The following is a 24,621-nucleotide window of genomic DNA, read 5'->3' as shown; positions in this document are numbered from 1 at the left end:
TTATGAAAATTTTAGCATATTATCTTTAATACATGTTCCATGTTCTAACAGATAGCAAGAAATGTATACAGTATTCAGTAGCAAAATCTCTCACCTGCCACCAAAATGGATACTTCTGAAACACAAATTTGAGAGGGTATGTTCATTCAGGTTAAAAAATATATTTGTAGTATACAAATCTCACTACAAGGCCCGTTTGAAATCAAACTTAAAGGTGACAGTCATCGTTTGACAAATCCAAGAAGCAGCATTCAATTTCTGATAGCACTGTATGTGAATAATAATTATACCTAAGTTGATCATAGTCAAATTGGTTAATCCCTGTTTGTTGCTTTACAGACATAATCATAATTTTGAAAGTAGACATTCTAAGGATGATAATGATCACGCCTTCGTTTTTTATCCGACAGTTAAGTAGCATTTTCCCTGAATGTCTATGTAAGCCCCGCAATATGGGTCATTTATTTTAAAATAAAAGCCAAAACCCCTAAAAAAATCGCTTAAAAATCTTCACTTTAGGGAAATGACTCCTTTTATGAAGGAGTCGTTGTCGATTTCAGATATGTTTAGCTGAAATTTCTTTAGAGTTCTAGATTGAGAGAAATTTTCATTTCACCAGTGTGTATTCTCGTGTGATTATCTATAACTCGAAAGACAACCACTGAATTACATGCTTCTGCTTTGGGGCTCCACGGTACAGGCACATTAAGAATGTGGTTGGGTTTGTGCGCGCTCATGCTCTTTATCGGACGGGCATAATTGAAATACTTTTTAAGGTTTGGTCAATATAGGTCTGCTTGATTCATAGTAAATTTCCATATATGTTAACGACGACGGACGCCAGGTGATGACAATAACTCGCATGGACCTCAGGTCTAAAAGATCATAGCGCCAAATTAATCCAGCCCATTTTAGCAAAAATTTACCTGGTTTAATAATACGTTTAGTGCGTTTGCCCTTTATCTTGAAAACCAATGTATAGACAGAAACTGTTAACAGCGATTGTCAGAAGTGGTCAGCAATATAATATCTGCAACAATGCCAATATAATTGCAGTAATTACTTATATGTCTTATTGCCCTTAAAGAAGGATTTTTTTTACTAATTGAAGCATTTTTGCCTACTTTCTGGAACGTTGAAGGACATTATAGCGCATTGATAGGACATTTTAGCGAAAACAATCGGACATTTTTAAGCGCTAAAGTATAACCTATTTTTGCTCCAGTTTGTTAACCCATTTTAGCGAAATGTCAAATAACCAATGCCCATTTTATCGACTGAAATTAATCAATAGTAGATTTGTATGGTATCAAGACAGCACAATATAGAAAATATTATCTTTATTAAAATTCAGCATTAAATGTCTAAAAAGGTAACTCAAATGTTACAAGTCCGTTCTAGCCAGTAGTTTATATCCCAGTGAACGTACTTAATTAGTTCTTGATATATCCCCTTTTGTGCAGTACTGTTCATAAAATATTGATGTCGTCGTTGTCTTCAGTGGTCACGATTTTCTTAAATTTGGGTCAAAGGTCAAATCTAAAATTTCAAGGAAAACGTAGAGTCACGTTTAGATTGATTGATTGATTGTTGGTTGCTTTACGCCGCATTAGTCACGTTTAGACAGCTGGCCACCCCTACATATTTGCGTTTATAGCAAAATAAATTCAAATAATTCAAAGGATTATAACTAAAGTTTCTATATTTAGGACTAATTTGATAATTTTATTGCCAAATATGGTTCGAGATTGACATTTGTACTTATAGGGTGCACATTTACAATTTTCATTCAGCTGTTAAATAACGGTGACCTTGACCTTTTAAAAGTTCCAAAATCGGAATTTTTACAGAAGATTCAATACAAGTGATCTTTAGAGATGTTTTTTAGATATTAACATTTATAAGTTGCCCTCCCAAAATGTTATTTTTTCCGTCTTTTGATAGAAGGTGTTCGTCATGATTTTCTGGGTAAATATCCAAATTTCTTTTGGTGAACGTGGAAGCACATCAAATAGTACTTAGTTCCAAAACTGATGAATATTAACGCAGAATTGATTGAAATAGCAGGTCTTAGTATATATTTGCTTTACAGAAATATAAAAAAACAAACTGCAAACGGTGAAAAAGGGGGAGGGATTATGTTACAAGTTATGAAAACAAAATGAGAATTAGAAACAGCAGGCTAATCACTCCATCTTACACACTTATATCAAGTGTAATGTACATGACTTATCGAACATAAATAGGCCTACAATTGACATGAAGTTAAAGATTATCTACAAAAAGAAAGTTTTGTACAGCATCGATGTATTTTAAAAACACTTGTAAACAACATCAATCTAATTAAAATATAGATCTCTGATTTCGTTATCCTCATTTGAGCTTATACATAAGAGCACGCGAGTTAATAAAGATCAGAATTTTAATAAGAGCGTAACAACATAGAAAAATTACCGAAGCTAGTAGTATATGTAGCTATTACGTTTCATTGTCTACTGTTAAGTTGAAAGCCCATCGACTAGGTTTAGGTAAGAGAGCTAATTTCATTTGTTCTTTTTTAAATCGCATTCGACACAAGTAGCAGAATGCGAGGCATACAGAATACATTTCTGATGGTGGTGGCGGCAACACCGTAAACTATTTGTATAGCTTTATATTTCAGAGGGCAGAGGAACTGGATGATTCATACTTTGTATATAGATCCATTGTGTTACGAAGTTTCCGTCATATAATCATTATCCTTGACCTCATATTCATGGTTAAGTGACTGCTAAAAACTGTATAGCTTTTATTTGTCATGTGAATGTCTCAATTATCACAAGTTCTAGGATAACTATATTTGGTTACTAATATATGGTATCCTTGCAAGGTCTACATGACCGTCAGACATGATTCACCTGACCTCAACCTAATTTCACGGATCACTGAATAAGGTTACGTTTCAGTGGTCAAGTCCGTACAGTCTCAGATAGTAGTGGGTTAAATATATTTGGTGTATGGAATGGTAACAAGGTGTACTTGATTTTGTGGTAGAGTTCATTTGACCTTACCTCATTTACATGGAACATTGATAGTGTTAATTTTATGTAATACTTGTTGTATAATATAAAAATTAGGAGATGTGGAAGCAAGCAATTATAGGCAACCGTACAGCCTTCAACAATGTGAAAAACTCATACCGTATGGTCGGCTATAAAAAGGCCAGTTATGAAAAAAATGAAAGAATTCATTTGAAAAAAAAACTAACGGCCTGATTTATAACAAAAGCTAGTTTTTACGGTAATGATGTTCATGATCATACTTTTCTCAGACTATTGAAGACGTCCTTTCATTAGTTTTCAGTAAGGGAACACCCATATTTGATTTCGAAAACAGGGAAGGAATGATGAGGATTTTGAAAATGAATTACTTGGCCTGGTATGAACTGAAATAATTGACTTTGCACAAGACAGGATGAGAATGAACACTCTTCAACATGAAATGCAGGATAGTTGAGGATAAGAATGTGTACAAAAGTGAAAATAAATTTTCGCGCCGCCAGCCCCACCCCTTTCTTCAGAATATAAAATGTTCTACCCTTACGGCGAGTACTATTATATCGGTACTTTGTGTTTTCTGTCTTCATGTTAGTTGTTTTTGTGCTTCATGCCGATTTGATAAGTCAAGCCATTTCAAACTGTTTTTCAGCAGATTTTTCTTATGCTGTGTTGTTATACCATTGTCCAGGCCAGGGAAGGGTTGAAGGATCACAAACATGTTTAACCCTTCTAAATTCTGTATATGTCTGTCCAAAATCAGAAGCCTGCAATTAAGTGGTTGTCGTTGGTTGCTGTCTGTTGTATACGGTTTTTTGTTTGTTGCACGAACGGTGGTATATTTTTGTTGTCGTTCCCACCGAGAGGGATTTAGGTCGAAAACATCATACAAGACTTTTGATGTGCTATATTCCGGGTGTGAAACAAAACCGACCGATTTGATTCTTGTACTACAATTATAACAAAATATTTATTCAATAAGAAGTTAAAGTTTTGAAAAACAGCCACAAAACAAGGACCCTGTTTTAGTGTTTGTCGTTTGTTGATATGGTTCTTAAGTGATTCTCGTTTCTCGTTTTTTATATAGACTAGATCGTTGGTTTTCCTGTTTGAATTGTTTTACACTAGTCATTTTGGGGCCCTTTATAGCTTGCTGTTCGGTGTGAGCCAAGGCTCCGTGTTGAAGGCCGTACTTTGACCTATAATTGTTTACTTTTTACACATTGTGACTTTGATGGATAGTTGTCTCATTAGAACTCATACCACATCTTCTTATTTATAGTGACAGTGTTTTCTCCACCGAGTTTTATATGATTTGGTTGTGCCCCCAACAGATGCCAGTTTCCTGGGCTATTTCTATGTCTTTCTCATAGTGTTCTATTTTAACTTTGTTGTATTGTGACAGTCATCTTGCATCTTCAGATAAGAAGCAAAATCTCAAAATTATCACATACAGTGCATTGTTCGACATAACTTTTCTGAACAACTTGACCTTTGGATACTTGTCTGAAAAAAAACACGTACTGTTTTGTATTTTTTTTCTGTATTCAATTGATTAATTGGTTGCTGGTGTTTGAAGCAACATTCAGCTGTTGGCTGTATCGTGGAGGAAGCCGGAGTGCCGGAAAGAACCACCGACCTTCGGCAGGAAAACGTAGTCGGACAAACAATCCGACTAGTCAATTAAGATTGGAGTAGAAACCACCTCAGTGTTGACATGCTAGTGATACAATAAACCACTCGACCATTAAGGCTCCTTGTATCTAACTGATAAATGGACTTAGTTTTTGCCAATCAACATTACACTTTTACACTGACAGCACAGGCGAGACACAAAGTTCCGCGAATCAGTGTTCCGCGGAACCCTTTACAATTTTTTAACCGATGTTAAAGTTATTGTCAATTCGTTTGAAAACTGAAAAATTACCAACAAGACTGACGCCATTTTAATTAAAATATAAATTTCGGATTCCGTTATCCTCATATACAAATACGTGAGATAAGATAGATCTGAATTTTAATGAGATTGGAATGAGGCTGTCAATTGACTCCATCCTGATAGGAGTTATGATCAGTTATTGTCCTTAAATGACAATTTTTTTTATGCATCCGTCATATCATGGTATACCGTTGCCCGCCCGTCTACACATGCACATGGTGCAGAAACTACAAAATGCTTTGATCAAATTTCATGAAACTTGTATGGAATATTTGAATCGGAGGAAGAAGGTGCCTTACCAATGAACATGATTTTTTTTCGATTTGACGTTCCAGCGTTATATGGTTATATATAACCATTAGATTTTAGCCAGTTTTTCACGTGTTACACGCTAACTCGAGTATGCTCAGTACTTGAAACTTTACTATGTTGTTAGGATTGGTAAAAGTTAGCTATCAGAGTTGAACTTCCAACAGAACTTTGGACTTGGTTAACGAAGTCTTTCTTGTACATTTTGAGATACATACTCAACGTATGTCAAACTTTGCGGTTTGAGCTATCTTTAAGCGTTTATAATGCGGTGATCTGTTAAGAAATAAGTCATTATGTTGTCAAAACTTTATCAAATGAACAAACCTGGCAAAGGCAGATGCAATAGAACAAGGTGAAAAGGCTAGTAAAATGAATGAAAACTGTTAAGAGAAATCTAACCTGAACATCCATATTACCAAAATGTGGGAATTTATTAAATCCAACTTACTTACCATACTTGAAGAAACAGAACCGTCGACTAAAAAGCTCAACACAAAAAGAATGTAGGAAGGCGTATAGAGACTATATCAACAACATCATTAATCCTGAATTATCTGCAAATTTTAAAAGATTGTGGTATTTTTTAAAAGTAAGAAATGCGAATCTGTTGGAGTTTCACCTCTCAAAGATGCATGCAGATGGACTCACATACTCAGAAAGCAAAGAAAGGGCAAATATTTTACACGACCAATTTCCTTCCGTATTCAACACCAGTGAGGATATTTAAAATACCATTATTGATAAGGGACAGAGTCCACATTCAACAATAAACAAAATACACATATAGGAAAATGGTGTTATAAAATTGTTAAGTAACTTGAATATCCACAAAGCAGTCCAGATGAGATCCCAACAAGACAACCCAAAGAGCTTGCACTATACCTGACAAAAGCATTTCAACATTTTCCCAAGCCTCAATCAATCAAGGCACCATACCACCAGATTAGAGAGAAGCCTTTGTACAAATTTTCAAGAAAGTAGATAAATCACATGCCAGTAACTAGAGGACTGCGTACTGTACTCAAAAATCCAAAATGATGCAGACTCAAAACTACTGCAAGAAGACACGAACAACTTGCTCAGATGGGAATCTGATTAGCAAATGGAATTGCATCTCACGTCTACACATGACCAACACGTCCAAACCATATCCCACAATTGGGACCATAACCATAACATCCATGGGCATACATTAGAATTGGTTGATTCAGCGTAATACCTGGGTGTAACAATCCATAAAACCATTAATTGGAACACACATATAAAAAAACAGAACTAAAAAGGCAAATTCAACTAAGACCTTCATCCAAAGAAACCGGCATCACTGTCCTCAACAAACAAAAGCTGTATGCTACAGAACACAAGTAAGACCATTTCTTCGGTATGCATGCTCAGCTTGGGACCTGTTTACCAACCTCAACAGACATTTCTAAAACCTAAAAAGGTGCAACACAATCAGCCCGGTTTGTAATGAACGACAACCAACAAACCATCAATGTTAAAAACTCTACAGACTGTCAGTGGCAACCATAAACCGAGACGATGGCAAGATGTGTAGCCGTGATGATGTACAGAATAGTACTTGGTCTTGTAGCAATACCAACGTTACAGCCTTCCACAAACTTTAGCGAAAGAAGAAGAAATGGTCATGGAATTTTATAACAGTGTTTTTTTTTCAACCTCAGACACATAGTGACCCTCAGAAACATACCAGCAAGCGGACGAAACTTTGGTCTTACAAATAATACTTGCATGTTTATCGATTCATACAATATATCCATTACTCAATGATTTTGACGAGAGGTGCCACGGTAGCCGAGTCGTCTAAGTAGTTCAGCAGCCTGATCTAAAATATAATGATGTCTGCAAATTTTATTTAAAAAACTTGCTCACTATAGTATGCCTTCTAAATGAGTATATTTCATCAATGAAAGTGTTAATACAGCTTGCATATAATTTTGAAATAAATGCATGTAGATTTTGTTATTTATACAGTTGAAGATAAACAAATTCCAATGACACAAAAAAACTTAAACATTTTATGATCTTTTAATAAAGCTATAGTTAAAAATTTCAAGTATCAGAAACTTTTTTAAATTGAAAAGAATCATGAGTTAGAGCTTTCAATGTTTTCTATATCTTTTTTCAAATCTATAATCTTTAAACATGTTTTATTGTGAAATACAAAAAAAAAATGAACACAAAGTTGTTCCAACTTACAAAGGTCCTCTTTGGTCAATAAACAAACGTTTTAATACACATGCATATGTGACAAATAAATAAATAAATAAATAAATAAATATCTTAAATGTTTAAGCCAACGAAATCAATTGTATGAAATGAAAAGTGAATAAAAATTATACTGCAAGATTTTGTATATTTCATAAAAAGAAATAGAAGAAAAAGGACAAAAAAAAAGAATACGATCATACAGAGAGAAAAAATAAAGAAAATGAGATACTCTTTGTGATCAATTAATGTCTATATGTCCTGCCTCGTGAATGCAAAGAACCGAATTTACAAATACTATGACATGGCATAGAACTTACACTTTTGAAAGGTAATAATACTGATATTAAGGACATTTGTCTGATGTTTAAACAATTTAGAGAAAATTTAGAACATCTGTTAAATTAAGGTCTGTTATAGCCCGTTACCCTTCAATGATTTTCTGAAAGTTTTTTTTATTCATTTTATGTGCAAAGTTGACATATCATGGTACCTTTGTAAACACGCTTGATTTTGTTCAAATGTAATGCCTTTTCTTAAAGAAAAAATTAAAAGGTTTTTATTTCTATTTCGCAAATTTTATAATGAGATTTAGTATTTTCAAAAGAAGGACTATCCTGTTGATGGTTGTGGTCCCCAAGTTAAATTTAACTCAATCTAATAGAATATTTAAAAAAATACATATTATCTCAGTACTTTAATCTTCTAAATATGTGAAAAGAATTTTATATCGGGTATATATATTAATGTATTGATTCTGAACAATCATGAATGCTATATATATGCAATGGAACTGTCAAGTTAGTACTTTTGTTGAATTTCTACTGGAGTGGTATTCATTTTAATAGACTACATGTTATTTTTTTATTAATGACGTCAGGTATTATCTAATAATTTTTTATTGTACATAACTGACATAACATTAAAAAAAAAGTAGTTCATCTACAAAAAAAGGAACTGATTTCGAACTTGGCATGGTGCACTCGATTTCTATTTGGGAGAGGGGCTGGATTGAACAAGATTGTTAGTTTTCTTGAGTAAGATTGACAGTTTTCCTGACGAAGATCGGTCTGACTCTCTTTGGGTGGGGACACCGGAGATAACCACCTTCGCCAATAAAAAAAATGACTGGTCGCTATGATATAGGCTGGCCAATAGTGTTGGAAGTGGTGATAAACACAACAATCCATCCCTTATTATTATAACGAGAAGCCGTGAATCGTAAATTAAATAAGTTCGTCGTCCCTGTTTGACCTCATTTTTGCCAGAGACCAATATATCTCTGCTTAAATGGTGGACAAAATCGAGATACGCAGATGATAAAATATATTGAAAGGAGACACTCGATTTGTCTTTCTAAAGTCCTGTGGCAGTCCCTGCTACTTCGTACTTTATTTGGTCTTTTTAACTTTTTTGATTCGAGCGTCACTGATGAGTCTTTTGTAGACAAGGATACATGTATATATTGTATGCACCCATATTGTCCAAAATAGGATTTTATGGGAAGATGGAGTTATGATAACCCATGATAATACCATGACTTTTGATAGGTATAGAGCATGTTATTTGGAAGTATGTGGGCTACATCCTTTGAAAATCAAGCTGCCGACACATTATTTGGATGCAATATAAATAATTGCCTCCCGCAGTCGCCTGTATATTTTATGCGTCAGTTTTAACCTGATCAAAATATTTTCCCTCTACTGAATACTTTTATCAGGTGCACATTTCAACCTATTTAAGCAATAAACACTTATGGCTATAACGTCACAGTTCCCAAATTGTACCCAGTAGGCAGTACCCAATTTGCACCTATTCAACAAAATAACTGCGGAAATCTTACAAGTTTTCTTTGAGACTAAACAATTTGTTTTGTTATGATTTGACATTATACATGTCTTTCAACATCGGTTAATATATTTAAATATACAAAAACCGTTATACAAAAACAGGTATCAGGTGAGCCCGAACATTTCTATTCAGCAGCAGTCTCCAACTACATGCATGTATCTCCTTAATTTTATATGACAGTCGCACAAAAATGTTGAAAAATTATGTGTACATTTAATTTTTTTTCTAGATTCTCTCATGTCATACATGTGAAAGCTGTACCTTTTTGGTCACTATTTATGTGTTGCGTCTAAATATGAATTGTAACATTTTATAGTGACTGACCAGGTCAAACAAATACTTCTCAAGAAACATGCAGAGAAAGAAGACAACTTGGAACAGCACCAGCCATGCCAGACTCTCTGTGAATAAAAACTCCGATCGGAATAGCATTGACGATATGTTAGTTATATGTCCTTGTGAATAGTAAGGAAAGCTATCAATAATTCTGCAGATAACGCAATTCTGTCAGGTTTATAGTACATTTTCTGTTCAAATTTTCACACAATCAGTGAATCGTTCAAAAAGGCTAAACTAACTTTTTATTACTGAAAGTTTCAAACAATGACAAGTGTTTCATTCATGAAATAACTTGTGCGTTTATGTGAAAAAAATTGTGCGCAATTTTGTGAATTAATGGGAAAGAAGATCCTTTTGCGGTCCACTCTCGCATGTCAATTGCGAACTGACCCAATATATTTTCTTTATCATGACCAGTTCACTGATACTGACGTTGACATTATCAAGAAGTACACATCAAAAGAAACATGCACAAATTACCGATAAAATAATTTACACACCCTGTTTCATGTGTTCTCCTGCCATATCAGTATTTGTTGCATTTATATATAAATGAGAAATAATCAATGTAAAAATGGTAAATTTTTGGAGAAAAAAAAACAAAAATTATGGAAAAAACAACCAAAAAATGTTGTTTTTGACCACCATGACCACCGACTCCTAAACTGTTGGTACCATATGATAACCCCCAAAATCAATTCTAACCTTCCTTTTGTGTATTGAAGTTGAACCTTCTGGTACAATTTCATACATTGTCGTAGAGATCCATTTACTTAAACTAAAGTTATTGTCCGGAAACCAAATGTGTCTTCGGACAACAACAGCGACATGATTGCATTACTCGAAAGCAAATTTTCGACATATTCCCCATTTCCATTCTGAATTTTATTTTGCCGTCGTATAAAAACTTGAAAAGTAAGATAATAAAACAAAATGCAAAATGACATAAAACTGACTCTGAATTAGTACATGAAATTGATGTAGAAACCCACAAACAGAAGATGATCAGGAATACATTTATACTGCTGAGCAGTATTCTCCCCTCAAATTTTAAATAGCATCCTAGAAAATAGCAAAATCTTTAGATTATCAACTTAACAATCCTATTTATGGTTCCTTATGCTTAGATCAAAATGAAAAACCTGATCAAAACATTATTCTAGACAGGCTCACTGTAAATTCAAACTCTTCTTTTAACAATCAAAATGATCCTCTTGCTGATCACATATATATGAGATGCAGGAAACTGGGAATACAATATGAACATCCAGCTAATTTAGAAAGTAAAAATAATTCAACAAACAGAAAGCGTTGTTTGTAATACAAAATAAAAAAAAACAGCTACAACTTTTAGATATTGATGAAAAAGATATTCCAAATCCTCCACCTTTTCATGAAAATCAACAAAAAATTAATTTAATAAAGTTATGGATTGTATAACAGTATTCATAGTTTTGAAATTAAACAAATGTCTTATTGTTTTAAATTTTGTAAAATTTGCAAAGAAAGAAAAATGGATTTGAAAATGGCACAAGATAATGAATTTAAGCATTGTCATTTAGATAAATCACCAATAAATTTATTTTCAGCAGAAAACAATATGGACAATAAGGGTGCAACCATTTAGATTCAAAAAGGCGGGGGTATGGTTTTTTGTTTGAGTTAGATTTTTTTTTCACGCAAAGGGCTTCAATCAAAATTATTTGGTTAAAAATTAACACTAGAAGTTATAGGGATAATCTGGATTCAGAATATTTTTGTGTCCTCTGCTTGATTAGAATATTTTTTTTTTCATCAATTTGGAAATCAGAATATTTTTGATGAAAAAAATAAATACTCTATCCTGATCATTCCATTAACATTTTCCATCTGAATTTATTATTTTATTTTAGACAAAAACTATATGTTCATGTAGGACATTCGTCCTGAACATGCATGAAATGTTTGCCACTGGACGTTAAGCAAACCAACAATCAATCAATATGTAGGACATACGTTTTGGTAAGCTGGCATTAAAGGTAGCGCCTTCCTCATATTAATAAAAGTGTTTTTAAATATTTTTTTTTAATTTATATTTCAGCTTGAGTTGCACAGGCACTTGTCTCTGAAAAATATATACCTATATATAACAGGGTGAAAAAGAATTTTTTCAGGGAGAGTGCCAGTGTTGAGTTGTCATTCCCCTAACGAAATGAACACTTCACTCTAAATAAAAAATTATCTAAAAGGTTAAGGTCAGCGATGTCAGGATGCGGGGAATGAAAATGGCGGAGCTACATTTCGAGGCTCCACTTGCAAAATTTGAAAATGAGGAACTTGCAGAGTATAGTGATTTTCAAGGTGTAAGTGAAACAAGTAGCCTTTTGAACACGGACATGTCATCTGCTCATGAAAAAAGTGAACATTCAGAAAACTTCGCGGAAACAGTGTCTGAATCATTGGAAGATTTGGTGAATACATTTGATGAAAAAATAACAAAATGTTTCTGCAATTTCGAGGAAAAAGTAGATCATATAGCTCCAGTTCAAGTCAGAACACAAGAGGAAGTAGTAAAAGATTGCCAGTAAGTATTTGCTGGTAAAATTATGATCAAAATAAAAAAGTTAACATCAACACTGTCACTGACAACACGGTTGGGTAGCTACGGAACCGTAACTCTTATGGTCCTTAAATTGTCAAAAAATATCACAAGGACCATAAAAGTTACAGTTCCGCAGCTACAGGTTGGGTCAATGGCCCACATGCCTCATAGTAATCCATTTAGGGTATTATACTAATTTATAGCCCAAATGGTTAAAATTTTCAGCGCAAATAATAATAATTTTATGAATTAAACAAAAACATTCCAGATCATTAAGTTGCTAGATTGCCCCCATTGAAAATGTATTAGGTTTAACCCAAAGAGTCTGTTTGCCCTATTGTTATTATGCCCCTGCAGCGTGGTGGAGGCATTAAGTTAAGTGTTGCCCTTGTATGCCCTAAAATAAGTTTCCGTTCTCTTACTTTAGTTTGCCTCAACCAAATGTTATGAAACTTATACACAATGCTTATCACCACAAAACTCAGATTCAGTTTGAATTTGGGTCGCTTTACTTTAACCGTTCTAGAGTTGTGCCCCTTTATAAATGGATAAATTGCTGACTTTTTTGTTTCCATTCTTTAACTTTTGTTTGCCTCAACCAAATATTATGAAACTTATACACCATGCTAATTACCATAAAACACAGATCAAGTGTGAAATTTAGGTGGCGTCACTTTTACAGTTCTCTAGTTAAGTTTTTTTATAACATTTTATGTAAGCAGGGTCTTCATCTGTGTCCCATGGACACATTTTCTCCCAATTTTTTAAATACATATTAATATTTCTGGTATTTAGGTTTTTATATAAATAGTGTACCTTATCATGCTTATGTAGATGTTTATTTGGTATATATCTAATAGAAAGTACATATATATAACAAAATTCATGAAAAAGACATGGAAATAAATTTAGATTAATTGCTTGATTTATCGAGCAATGATTGTCTTTATTGAACACAACATTTGTTTTTATTTAGAATTTGTTTTAATTACTGTTGATTGTACATTGTAATTTGTAATGTTGATTTATGTATAATTATGATGTATTTGATCACAATGATAGTTGTATTAATTGTCTTTAGTGGTTTGATAAAATAGGGGTACAGCAATCAACATTGTGTTATAATCTTAATCACTATAAAAACAAACAAATATGTCAACAAAGAAAAATAAAATGGCATAAAGACAAAGCACACGAGCAAAATAGAAAGACAGGAATACAAAAAATGACCGTATTTACTATACCATACTAGACATACCAAACATACTCAAAATGTTGACTGACCAGTATACCAAATACAAATTGGACTATACTTCAAAACTATATAAATCTAAAAAATAACTCAATATATTTTGCATTTGCCGTGCGGACGAACTAGCCGGCATTTAATATGATATAATCTGACATTATGTGACGATACATATTTATACAATACATCAATTGAAAATGATAAATTAGACTAACAGATTTGTCCATCTTAGTCTATATTTTTGAAACAATATAAAAGATTCTATTCCTTGAATCTTTATCTCCGTCATTAGTGATGAATGCCACCCAGGAAAAACCATAAAAAATAATTTCATGGAAACCTGTAACTCGAGGTAATGCCGACACCACTTCCAGAGAAAGCGTCAAGTCCAGCGCTCAAAAAAAAAAAACCAAATACAAAAATAAACAGCCACTGTTTATAACATACTTATATATAAATATATACACTTGTAATTTGTGGTTTACTATCGAACGTCCACGGCTAGAATGAAGACCTTAACACAAGACAATACACTTGGCGCCAAACCATAAGAAACTTGACCATTGGTCATTCTAAACACGTGACTACACTTAGTCTTGATGAACCGTACAATACATTATTTTTCTACTATACTACGAAACGCAGAAAAATATACGTATTTACTATACCATACTAGACATACCAAACATACTCAAAATGTTGACTGACCAGTATACCAAATACAAATTGGACTATACTTCAAAACTATATAAATCTAAAAAATAACTCAATATATTTTGCATTTGCCGTGCGGACGAACTATAGAAATCCACAAAGAACGGGCGCAGAATAGTTAGAATAATAAATACTTGAAAAACGTTTCCCCCTAAAAATGTCAAATACCTAAATGTTTGGTCACTTCTAATCTATGTTCTAATGAATCAGCGACATATCCGTCCTTGGCCGAGTCGCTCTTCCAACGACCATGACGTTTCCAACACCTGTCGCTTACATTTGAATTCGCTGCTTTTGAAGCACCACTAGCTCTCAGTGAATGCAACCCAATATTCAAATTTTTACAAACTTCCTTCAAACGATTGACCCCCCCAAGGGTGACTGGGGAATAGAAGTATGGTCACCATTGGTCTTCCTCCGACCGGCAGTAAAACCCGTGCTCAAGTGGGGCGTCCGTTTGGCTGTGCGGGATGTACAAATTTGCAGCCACGTCCGGTCAGAATGGGGACGTTAAATCCGATGCCTCGTGTAAAGAGAGTGCCACGCTCTTTGCACGTTAAGAACCCTTGCAACAACTCTTTGAGGGGTCCGTAGGTGACCTGTTGCAAGGCTAAATTTCTGTCCCTATCCAATATACCCTCATTTCCCGTGGCAGTCTAAATTTCTCCGACCTTAATCCCGGACGCCCCTCTTACAGAACCTACCTATTGTATTTATTGTGAACTTGTTCTCGTCCTGAATATGCATGAAATATTTGCCACTGGACGTTAAGCAACCAACAATCAATCAATCAAACGATTGACAATACATTCTCTAGCCCTAGTGTAACTAAGTGGTTTATTTTTATATATCAAACTATAATATCTGCCTGATCTAAAAAGAGGTCTAAATATGAATTCATTTGACAAACTGATATTAGCTAAATTCAAATACTTTTGAAGTAAAAGAAAAGGACATGCTGCGGATTGACCTTTAGCAATAACTACAGAGTCACCTAATCTGTATTGATCGGTTTTACTCTTTTCTATAGTAATATTTATATGTGATTCACAAAATTTAACATCTTTGTATTTTATATTACTGATTTCACTAAATCGTAAAAAACCAGAGTAACCAAGCACTATCATAACTAAATCTCTTATTACACCTATGTCCTCACTATTAGTATATTTTTCACATAGCTTAACTATATCAGCTGAGTCGATAATATCTTTCTTAACTTTTGGACTATGCTCTTGTCTTTTTGAGGATTCTAACAAATTTTTTGCGAAATTATTATCTGTTGGATCATCTAAATTGTTTATATTATGCGCCCATTTAATAGCGTAAAAAGCAGTTTGTAAAACACTGTGCGAAGAACCATTGTCTAAAAGTTTGGTTAGATATAATGACACGTGAATAGGTTCTGCTGGAATTGCCACTCCGCCTTCAGAAACGATGAATTTCTCGAATCTCCGAAAAGCACCATGATATAATTTAGTTGTATTGTCACTTCTAGAATGTAATAGAAAATGTACCATTCGATTGGCTAAAGTTGAAAAGTTATCTGACGTCACACCAGCTGCTAAAATATCGTCTTCTATTGTTTGTCCTAGTTGAATCCCTGTCAAAATAAATTAAATCAATAAATATCTATTTCGATTCATAAAATAATTTTTGTTGTAAGTATTTTAATTTGTTTCAGTCGTTATGTCCTATGCACATGTGCTTTTAATAAATTAAAAACAAATTTTTAATGCGATCATGTCAAATACAGATTTGTACATTCCAAAAATACCGTTTTTTCCTCTTCCTCGTAAAATATGATTTGAGGAAAAACTTTCCGACTCTACAATAAAAGTTTTCAGTTTTCCCCCCTCAGTCACTAACAATGGCCAAAAGGCTGCTGAGGTCCATTTGGGAATTACTAATGTACATGTAACATGTTCTTGTTGTATCTTTAAAATACATTTTGCAATCAAACTAGGAGGTGGAACAATCCAATTGTTCTCTCCTGCCCATGCGTAATTAAACGCATCAATTCCTTCGGTACCTGTGCACCAATGTTTTGAATTAAAACGCATGCATTTTTTATTGTAATCTGACGCAAATCTGTCAATCGAATATCTACCCCACTTTTTATTAAGATGGTTAAAAATAAATTCTTTGATCTCCCAGTCATCACAATCTGATTTTTTACTGAATAAATCAGCCTTTACATTATCAGTTCTGGGTATCCATTGTGGACTTAACTGAATTTCTTCCCTAGTACATATGTCTGCAATATTTATTGCGATTCTTTGTAGATCTGACTTAACACTGCCTTTATACAATATGTGTACGACGTTCTGATTGTCAGTTCTCCATAGAACTTTTTGACCTTTCAAATAGGTCAATTTCGACATAAGCATTCTATAAACTGCCTCAAGTTCACGCCATGTTGAACTTTTTACTTGTTCCTCAGGTTTCCATGAACCTATTACTTCGCTTTTTTCATAATCTACTATATATCCACCGAAGCCTGTACCAGAGGCATCGGTGTACACCACACTGGTGCAGATTTTTTCCCTCCAACAGTTCCTTTCCATTGAGGAACTCTACGTTTTCCTTCCAGAAAACGACTTCATCAAATGCCATTTCTTTAATGAAAACTGGCGAATCCCAACTAGCTTTTTGCATTATGCATTCATAAAGACTCCTAGTTCTCAACCTAACCAAACTACCCATAGCCGCTTGCATAGAAATTATCTGACCTACTAATGAAGCCACTAACCTCGCTTTAAATAAACAGTTTCCTGAAGATATTTTCTCGATAAAGTGTTTTAAAAAATTTCTCAGTTTATCTAAACGTTCAGGAGACGCATAAATCTTACCAACACACATGTCCCATATTAAACCTAACCATGTAACTGTCTGAGAAGGTTGCCAGTTGCATTTTTGTTCTGCTATAAGAAATCCAAACATTTGCAATTCTGTGTGCACTTGATTACTTATCTCTCATGCTTTCTCATAATTTTCCGCTCCACCTATGCCATCATCTAAATACATAATGATTTTCATACCCTTTTGTCTTAAATACTGTACTACCGGTCTAGTAACTTTAGTGAAAATGTAACCGGCTGTTGAAATACCAAATGGCAATACATTAAAAACATAATAGGAAATTTTACCTGAAATTTCCCATGCAAATCCAAGATATGTTTTATGTTCAGAAAATATTTCAATATGGTGATATGCAGACTTCAAATCATATGAAAACAGATAATCTTGCTTGTTAAACAAATTTGATGCATCACTTGCATCTTCATATTTAAATCTAAATTTATGCAAGTGCGGATTTATATGCCTAGCATCTAAAACTAATCTCAACTTATTTTTATTTTTAGCTACTGTCAAAGGATTTACTACTTTTGGTATGACATCTACTTTTGACACACAACCTAAACTTATTAATTGGTCTATCTCACTCTGTACAAATTCAGGATTATCTAATGCCGATCTGTTGTTTTTTAGTGAACAATTGCTAGGTACAGTGTAAAATGGTAGTTTATACCCGTTCTTGATAATATCTAATACTTGTTCATTAGCACCTGATTTCGTCCAATGATTAAAAGCCCTTTTTAGCATGCCTATTGGCGATCTATTATCTACTTGTTTACTTTTCGATATGTTGTTTTCGTTATGAAAACTAGACTTGTTTAAAAAATCATACGTTATATTTTCAGAATCGGAAATACCGAATTCTTCAAAATCTTGAAATTCTGATAAATATTCAAAATCAATACTTATCTTATCAAAGTTCTGCTTCATTGACATTGCAGCATGATCTTTACGCCAATGACCTGGTTTTCCGCACTCGTAGCATTTCCCTGGTCTGTGTACAGGTAATGATATCTGAACAGGTATGGGTGCACTCGATCTGGTTGATGTGGGGTGCGAAATGGGGGTAAATCTACTCTTCTTTGTCTTTCTCTCTGCCTTCATTTTCTGTGCAGCTCTTACATCAGCTCTGCGTATTCTTTTCTCGTCTTCGGAATTATCCGCTAGACTATTCGTCTGGTATTCCTCTACCGTCTTCCACCCGCTTTCTGACTGATCAGCCATCTTCACAAGTTTTTGCCTATGTGTTAGCAAATCAATACCTTCACCAATTCGTTGGGTTGCTGAGTTTATCTGTTCATTCTGCATTGGACTGTCTTGTAAGTTAGATTGGGCTTCTTTCATCTTCTTGATGATTTTGGTGTTGATTTTATGTTGTTCTTTATTGCCCTTCCGTTTGAACTCGTAATTGTCTGTTGTTAGTTCTTCGATTTTTGCAATTTGGCTATCGGAGAGCTGTCTTTGGGATTCTTTCATGGAACTTTCAAAAGAACCTAGCTTATTGCTCATCAGAGTGTCGATTCTGGAAAGCATGGAATTCTGAGAAGTCTGTACAGCATTATGAACCTCGTTTGCTATTAACTGTTTAATCGCCGGCTCGTCCATTTTGTTGTTTACTATCGAACGTCCACGGCTAGAATGAAGACCTTAACACAAGACAATACACTTGGCGCCAAACCATAAGAAACTTGACCATTGGTCATTCTAAACACGTGACTACACTTAGTCTTGATGAACCGTACAATACATTATTTTTCTACTATACTACGAAACGCAGAAAAATATACATAGCATCATAACACAAAGGTGGGATGTATAAGTACTGAGCCACGTCAAAAGGATATAACCAAAAATGGACTAAACAGCAAAGGTTAGTGATTTTCAAAGACAAAAAAAAAAAAGGTGTCAGAATGAATGAAATATATGAAGGTCAAGGTCGATTTTCAGGATTTTATCTTTTATCGTTGTTGAGTTGTAGACCTTTGAGTAAGGAAAGTGATATTTAGACTTTAGAGTGTTGTCCATGCAGTAAGTTGAAAATGCTTTGACGAAATCTTTACAAATTTAGATATGTGTGTGACTAAATTAAGGTCAAGTTTGATTTTCAAGAATTTAGCTTTTATCGTTGTTGTGTTGTAGACCTTTTAAGTAACAAAAAGTTATACTTAGAGCGTTGTCAGTGCAATAACTTGAAAACGCTTTGACAAAATCTTTTCAAATTTAGATTTGTTGTTTCCTGTGACTTAAAGAAGGTCAATTTAGAATTTCGTTGATTTTAGCTTTTATTGTTGATGAGTTATAGTCCTTTAAGTAGTGTAAAGTGATACTTAGAGCTTCGTCAATGTGATAACTTGAAAAGGCTTGGATAAAAATCTTGTAATACTTTGAAGAAACAAGACAACAACTGTTTGAAAGTGGGTTTCTGGAAAGTTATTGGAGTGACCACAAGATTCTATGGTTTCATATTGAATAAGGTTATAATCTCATAAATATTTATTGACTTCATGATTTCTGCCTACCCAACCCTGCTGAACAAATGTATGTGTACTTATATACTTTAAATTCCAATAGTATGTCACTAATAATTAATAGGTCAAGATTGATTTTTTTTGGCTTTTCCATTTCTGAACCCTACAAAAATTCATTTATTTGTTTTATTTGATCCTGTTTGGGGGTCCAGATTTGCAAATACATGTATCATTTTCGTACAGGAAAATCTGGTTTGCTGTCAATCTGAAAGTATCATTTGAAGTCATTTCCATGGAGAAGCTTTTGCAAGTCTCGTTTCCATTGAGATTATATATAGCCCCATCCCCTCATCATGGTTCATTGACTTTGAAACTTTACATAGTTTACAAGTTAATGTTTGTGTTTAGGTTTGTTTAAAGGGAATGACTTATGACAAGTCAATGGTATTTGGTATGGAGATTGTTTAGCCATGTACCTTCAGTCATGGTTTATTGACTTTGAATATTTACATAACTTACATGTTAAAGTATTTCACCTCATGTGTTGAAAAATTGAGGCATAGCAGGGCACCAAGCAACTCAAATTTTAATACTCTGACAAACTATGTACAAATGAAATTCTTGAAAAAAAAGGCACAATAAATTCATCATTCCTCCAGTAAAAGTTTCAGAACTATTTGATGAAATAATTAAACTAGATGTTAAGACATCTTCTGGTTCTGACGATATAGGTCCAAAGATTTCATAGCATCTTCCTTAACATACATTTTTATACGACCGCAAAAAAATTTTTGTGGTCGTATGACGTTGGCGTCGTCGTTGTCCGGCGTCGTCGTCCGAAAACACGTTAGTTTTCGCACTCTAACTTTAGTTTAAGTGAATGGATCTCAATGAAATTTTACCATAAGGTTCAATACCACAAAAGGAAGGTGGGGATTGATTTTGGGGGTTATGGTACCAACAGTTAAGGAATTAGGGGCCAAAAAGGGGCCCAAAACAAGCATTTTTCTAGTTGCAGGATAATAACTTGTGTATAAGTATTTCAATTGCTCTGAAGTTGTACAACAATGTTTAATACCACAAGTAGAAGGTTGGGATTCATTTTAGGGTTTATGGGGCTAACAGTTTAGGAATTAAGGGCCAAAAAGGGGCCAAAAACAAGCATTTTTCTAGTTTCAAGACAATAACTTGTGTGTTAGTGTATGGATCAGTTTAGGAATTAGGGGCCAAAAACAAGCATTTTTCTAGTTTCAAGACAATAACTTGTGTGTTAGTGTATGGATCTCTCTGACATTGTACCACAAGGCTCCATATAACAAAGGGAAGGCTGGGATTGAGTTTGGGGGTTAATTGCCCCAAACATGTAGGAATTAGGGGCCAAAAACAAGCATTTTACTACTTTCCAGACAGTAACTTGTGTGTAAGTGTATGGATCTCTCTGAAATTGTACTACAAGGTTCCATACTACAAAGGAAAGGCTGAGATTGAGTTTTGGGGTTATTGCTCCAAGGGGGGTTTCAAAAAGTTGGGGGGGGGGGTTCCAATTTTTTAAAGGGATTCATATTTTTTTTTCAAAATAAATTTTTTTTAAAGTTTCAAGAAGAAATCTTCAATTGCACAGAATTGCACAATAGATTTGTAAGATATTTGACCACATTTATTTTGTGTCAGAAACCTATATAATGTCAAAAATTTGATCACAATCCAAATTCAGACAGTATCAAGCTTGAATATTGTGTTCAAATTTGCCCAAACTGTTCAGGGTTCGACCTCTGCGGTCGTATCAGGCTGCGCTCAGCGAAGCATTTTATTAAGTTTGTGCCTCTGTCCTTTTGTCTGTTTGCATTGTTTCTGGTTAAGTTGGTTTATGGAAGGTCAAAGTTTTGGAAATATCTTACTTTTAAATTTAACAGTAGTTATTAAAATCTGCCAGATTGTTATCATATCAAGTTTTTGTCACATGATTGGTATTGTAAAGGACAACTTTTTCTTCAATTTTTTAACAAACAGATTTTCCTGTGCCATTGACAAGCACTATCAGTCTATCTGGAAAATAGGGTTTTTCCTATACAAATTTTTGTCTTTAAATTTTTGTATTCAAAATAAGAAAAGAATATGGCTGTTGCTGAAGCATCAGCATTATATATTTGACAAAATGTAACTATAATTACTGTTAACATGGTTAAAAGTAAAATATTTTCAGAATGTTATCAGATTTTTAAAGACAAACATGTCTTCTTATCAAATTTTACCTGCTTCAGTAGGCCGTAAAGGTGCTGGATTCAGGTGAAGTGGTTGGTAAACATTTTCTTTAAGACTTAAAAGGCTTGACAAGGGATACTGAGGGCAGCCAAATCAGAAAATTGCTACAGACACATAAACTTTTTGGGATTGGTCAGGTTAATGAACCACAGACAGTTGGAAAATGCAACATCAATTAACTCAGAATACGTTGCTATGCATAAAAATGTACATGACACCCTTTATGGTATTTTCTTTTCCAAAATTTACTTTGGTCTGTTTCAACTATTTTTTCACTCAAGGCTAAGGTGGCAATTTCAAACCTTTAGAATTATGTCCTCCATAAGACAGAATTTACAGAGGTCTTGATAAAAATTTCACATGTCAGTCATTTGTATCTCTTAAATCAGGTGTTTCCTCAATTTGATAAAGTTGGTTATGATTGACACTCCCTATCCTAGAATAGAGAATAGAAACAATGTCAAAGAGACAACAACCCCCCACCAGAGAGCAGAAAACAGTGCCACCAATGGGTATTAGCACAAGCATGGTTGAAATACAGGCAAACATAAGTTTGCAGTTTTGAACAGTACTGTATAAATCATTATTTTTTTTTTAAAAGTTGAGTAGGTGCAATATTGAAGTTTATTTTAAAATGATGGTCACCAAAATATGGATCAAACACTTTGTACTAGTGAATGGCTACCAGGTATTTTATGTATCAGTAACACCTACAGGCTACAGACTCCGTATAATTGTCAGATTTGTCTGATGGTCCAGCATATTCTCAATTGTTGCTTTCAGCATGTTAGTTGACACCTTAGAAAAGTGTGTTGATACATGTAGTTATATCCATGAATTGTAATACAATGTTGGTTGGCATTTCTATTTTATTTTTTTACCAGTATATTATTTTCATTTTATTTTGTTCGGGGGACAGAGTCAATACAATACAATCACAATTTGCAAGTTCACTGTAGCTTATTGATAAAAATGAAAATTGAAAAAATACTTCTTTAATAATTTCATTAAAAATACTGTGTTGCATGAAATAAACATATTGACATGATTGAAGGCCTTGTAGGATTCAGTTGGTGTGGTTTGTTGTACCATCCAATACATGTATCTTTGGAAATTCCTGTTATCCTTTTTATGTTATTATGAATATGTTTGTAACTATGGATGTCAGAAATGAGGAAATGAGAGATGAGGAATAATGGTTTTCAGGGGAAAGAGGCACATCTCTGCTATTCTTATAATACAGATCAAAATCTCTAGAAAATATTCAAATAGTGAGCTTTAAAAAATGATGATAAATTTAATGGTTTAAAGGTGAAATGTACCAGACAAATATATCCTGCATTATTAACATCAGTATTCCTCCATATTAGGACAGTTTGAAAATTATGAAAGATTATAGATTATATTGACTTAATCTTATCATGCTTATAATATATGAACCCAATTATCCTGATTATGTATTTATAACATATTTGTAGTAGTTTGCATACTAGAACTGAAGAGTATTGATCGATAACTGAGTCATACGGTCATGGATTCCAGTAAATTTTATTGACTGAATGTGATGCCAGCAGTAGAGGATTGATTAAAACACTTTGTCTAGAAATAGTATTGTTCATATACTGCTCCCATAGTGAAAGTCAAACACAATGCACTCAAATAAAAATTTACTAATTCTTTTGTGTTTGCATACTTATTTCAGTCATGGAATATGTGTTGATTAGATTATTTTTTGTTCATTAGCAAAATGGAAATTACAGATGTCTTAACATAAATGGTTGTATATGTCTATAATGTCTTTAAATAGATATGTTTGATGCATTTTGTGCATTGATGTTTCATTAGCATCCATATGTATTGAGAATATGTGCAGAAGTATTTTACCCCAACCTAAGCTGTGATGAAAACAAGTGTATTGATTTCCTGTTTATCTTATTGAAAATTTATGGATCTCCACTATAATATATATTATAAATTGACAGATATTGTAAGACCTTTCATTGTCTTATTATGGTACCTACAATAATCTTAAAAGAAATAAGTATCTTTATTAGAGTTCCGTAATTGAATATGTATGTCCCAGCCATAGTGGAGGGGGCATTCAGTTTTACCCTTGTTTTAATTATAGTGTACAGTAAACACGAGGTGATTCAGTCAAAATGACTTGTGCCAGTGTTAGTGAATCACCGTGAAACAGGGTATTTGCTGGTTATAGAAGGCTGAAATGAATCACTCACATTCATTAGCATTTGCCACAGTTCACCTAAGAAAAATGTTCATTCAGTGGTGGAGCTTATAAAATATAATTAATTTAATTGTTGAAAATATTTATAAATTTATACATATACCTTTCACATTTACTCTAAAATACATACATATATTTTTGTACAAAAGTTTATGTACTTGTAATTATCTTTATTTTGTGACCAAAAAGTTTAAACTTTCAGAATTATACTGAGTTATTTTCCAAAGTTATCAAATATAATCTCAAAAAAGGATTCAATTTGGCTTTTCGAGATAAAAGTAGGCAAAAAATTATAGTATATAGGGAGTTGTTTGCAGAATGTTCTGTCCAAACTTGCTTTTTGTGCTTTTCGTTTACCCGTGTACCACTTGGACATGTCAGTAAATTTGGTGCTGATGACAGACCATTGGATTGTCTCTTTTTTATGCACAACTTTTATATACTCTAGACCTTTCAGTGCTTGACATTGTACGGACATCTATCTATTGTTTAAGACCGTATTGTTTGGTTATTTTTGTGGTTGGGTTGCTGTCTCATT

At 33.7% G+C, this 24,621-nt stretch overlaps 1 protein-coding gene across 1 annotated transcript in view; it reads left to right on the top strand.

The window, feature by feature from the left end:
- Positions 1-11,934: 11,934 nt before the first annotated feature.
- The window catches only part of LOC127698611 (fasciculation and elongation protein zeta-2-like), a 29,921-nt gene continuing 17,234 nt past the window's right edge, over positions 11,935-24,621 (top strand). Inside the window, exon 1 of the mRNA XM_052202157.1 lies at positions 11,935-12,268. Within this exon, the coding sequence (XP_052058117.1) occupies positions 11,955-12,268 (314 nt within the window). The 5' untranslated portion in view covers positions 11,935-11,954. The remainder of the gene's footprint in view (positions 12,269-24,621) is intronic.

The sequence above is a fragment of the Mytilus californianus genome, unplaced genomic scaffold, assembly GCF_021869535.1.
Source record: "Mytilus californianus isolate M0D057914Y unplaced genomic scaffold, xbMytCali1.0.p SCAF_4, whole genome shotgun sequence".
Classification (NCBI taxonomy): Eukaryota; Metazoa; Mollusca; class Bivalvia; order Mytilida; family Mytilidae; genus Mytilus; species Mytilus californianus.
The sequence above is the reverse complement of the archived record's forward strand: the minus strand, read 5'-3'. Positions and strand labels throughout refer to the sequence as shown.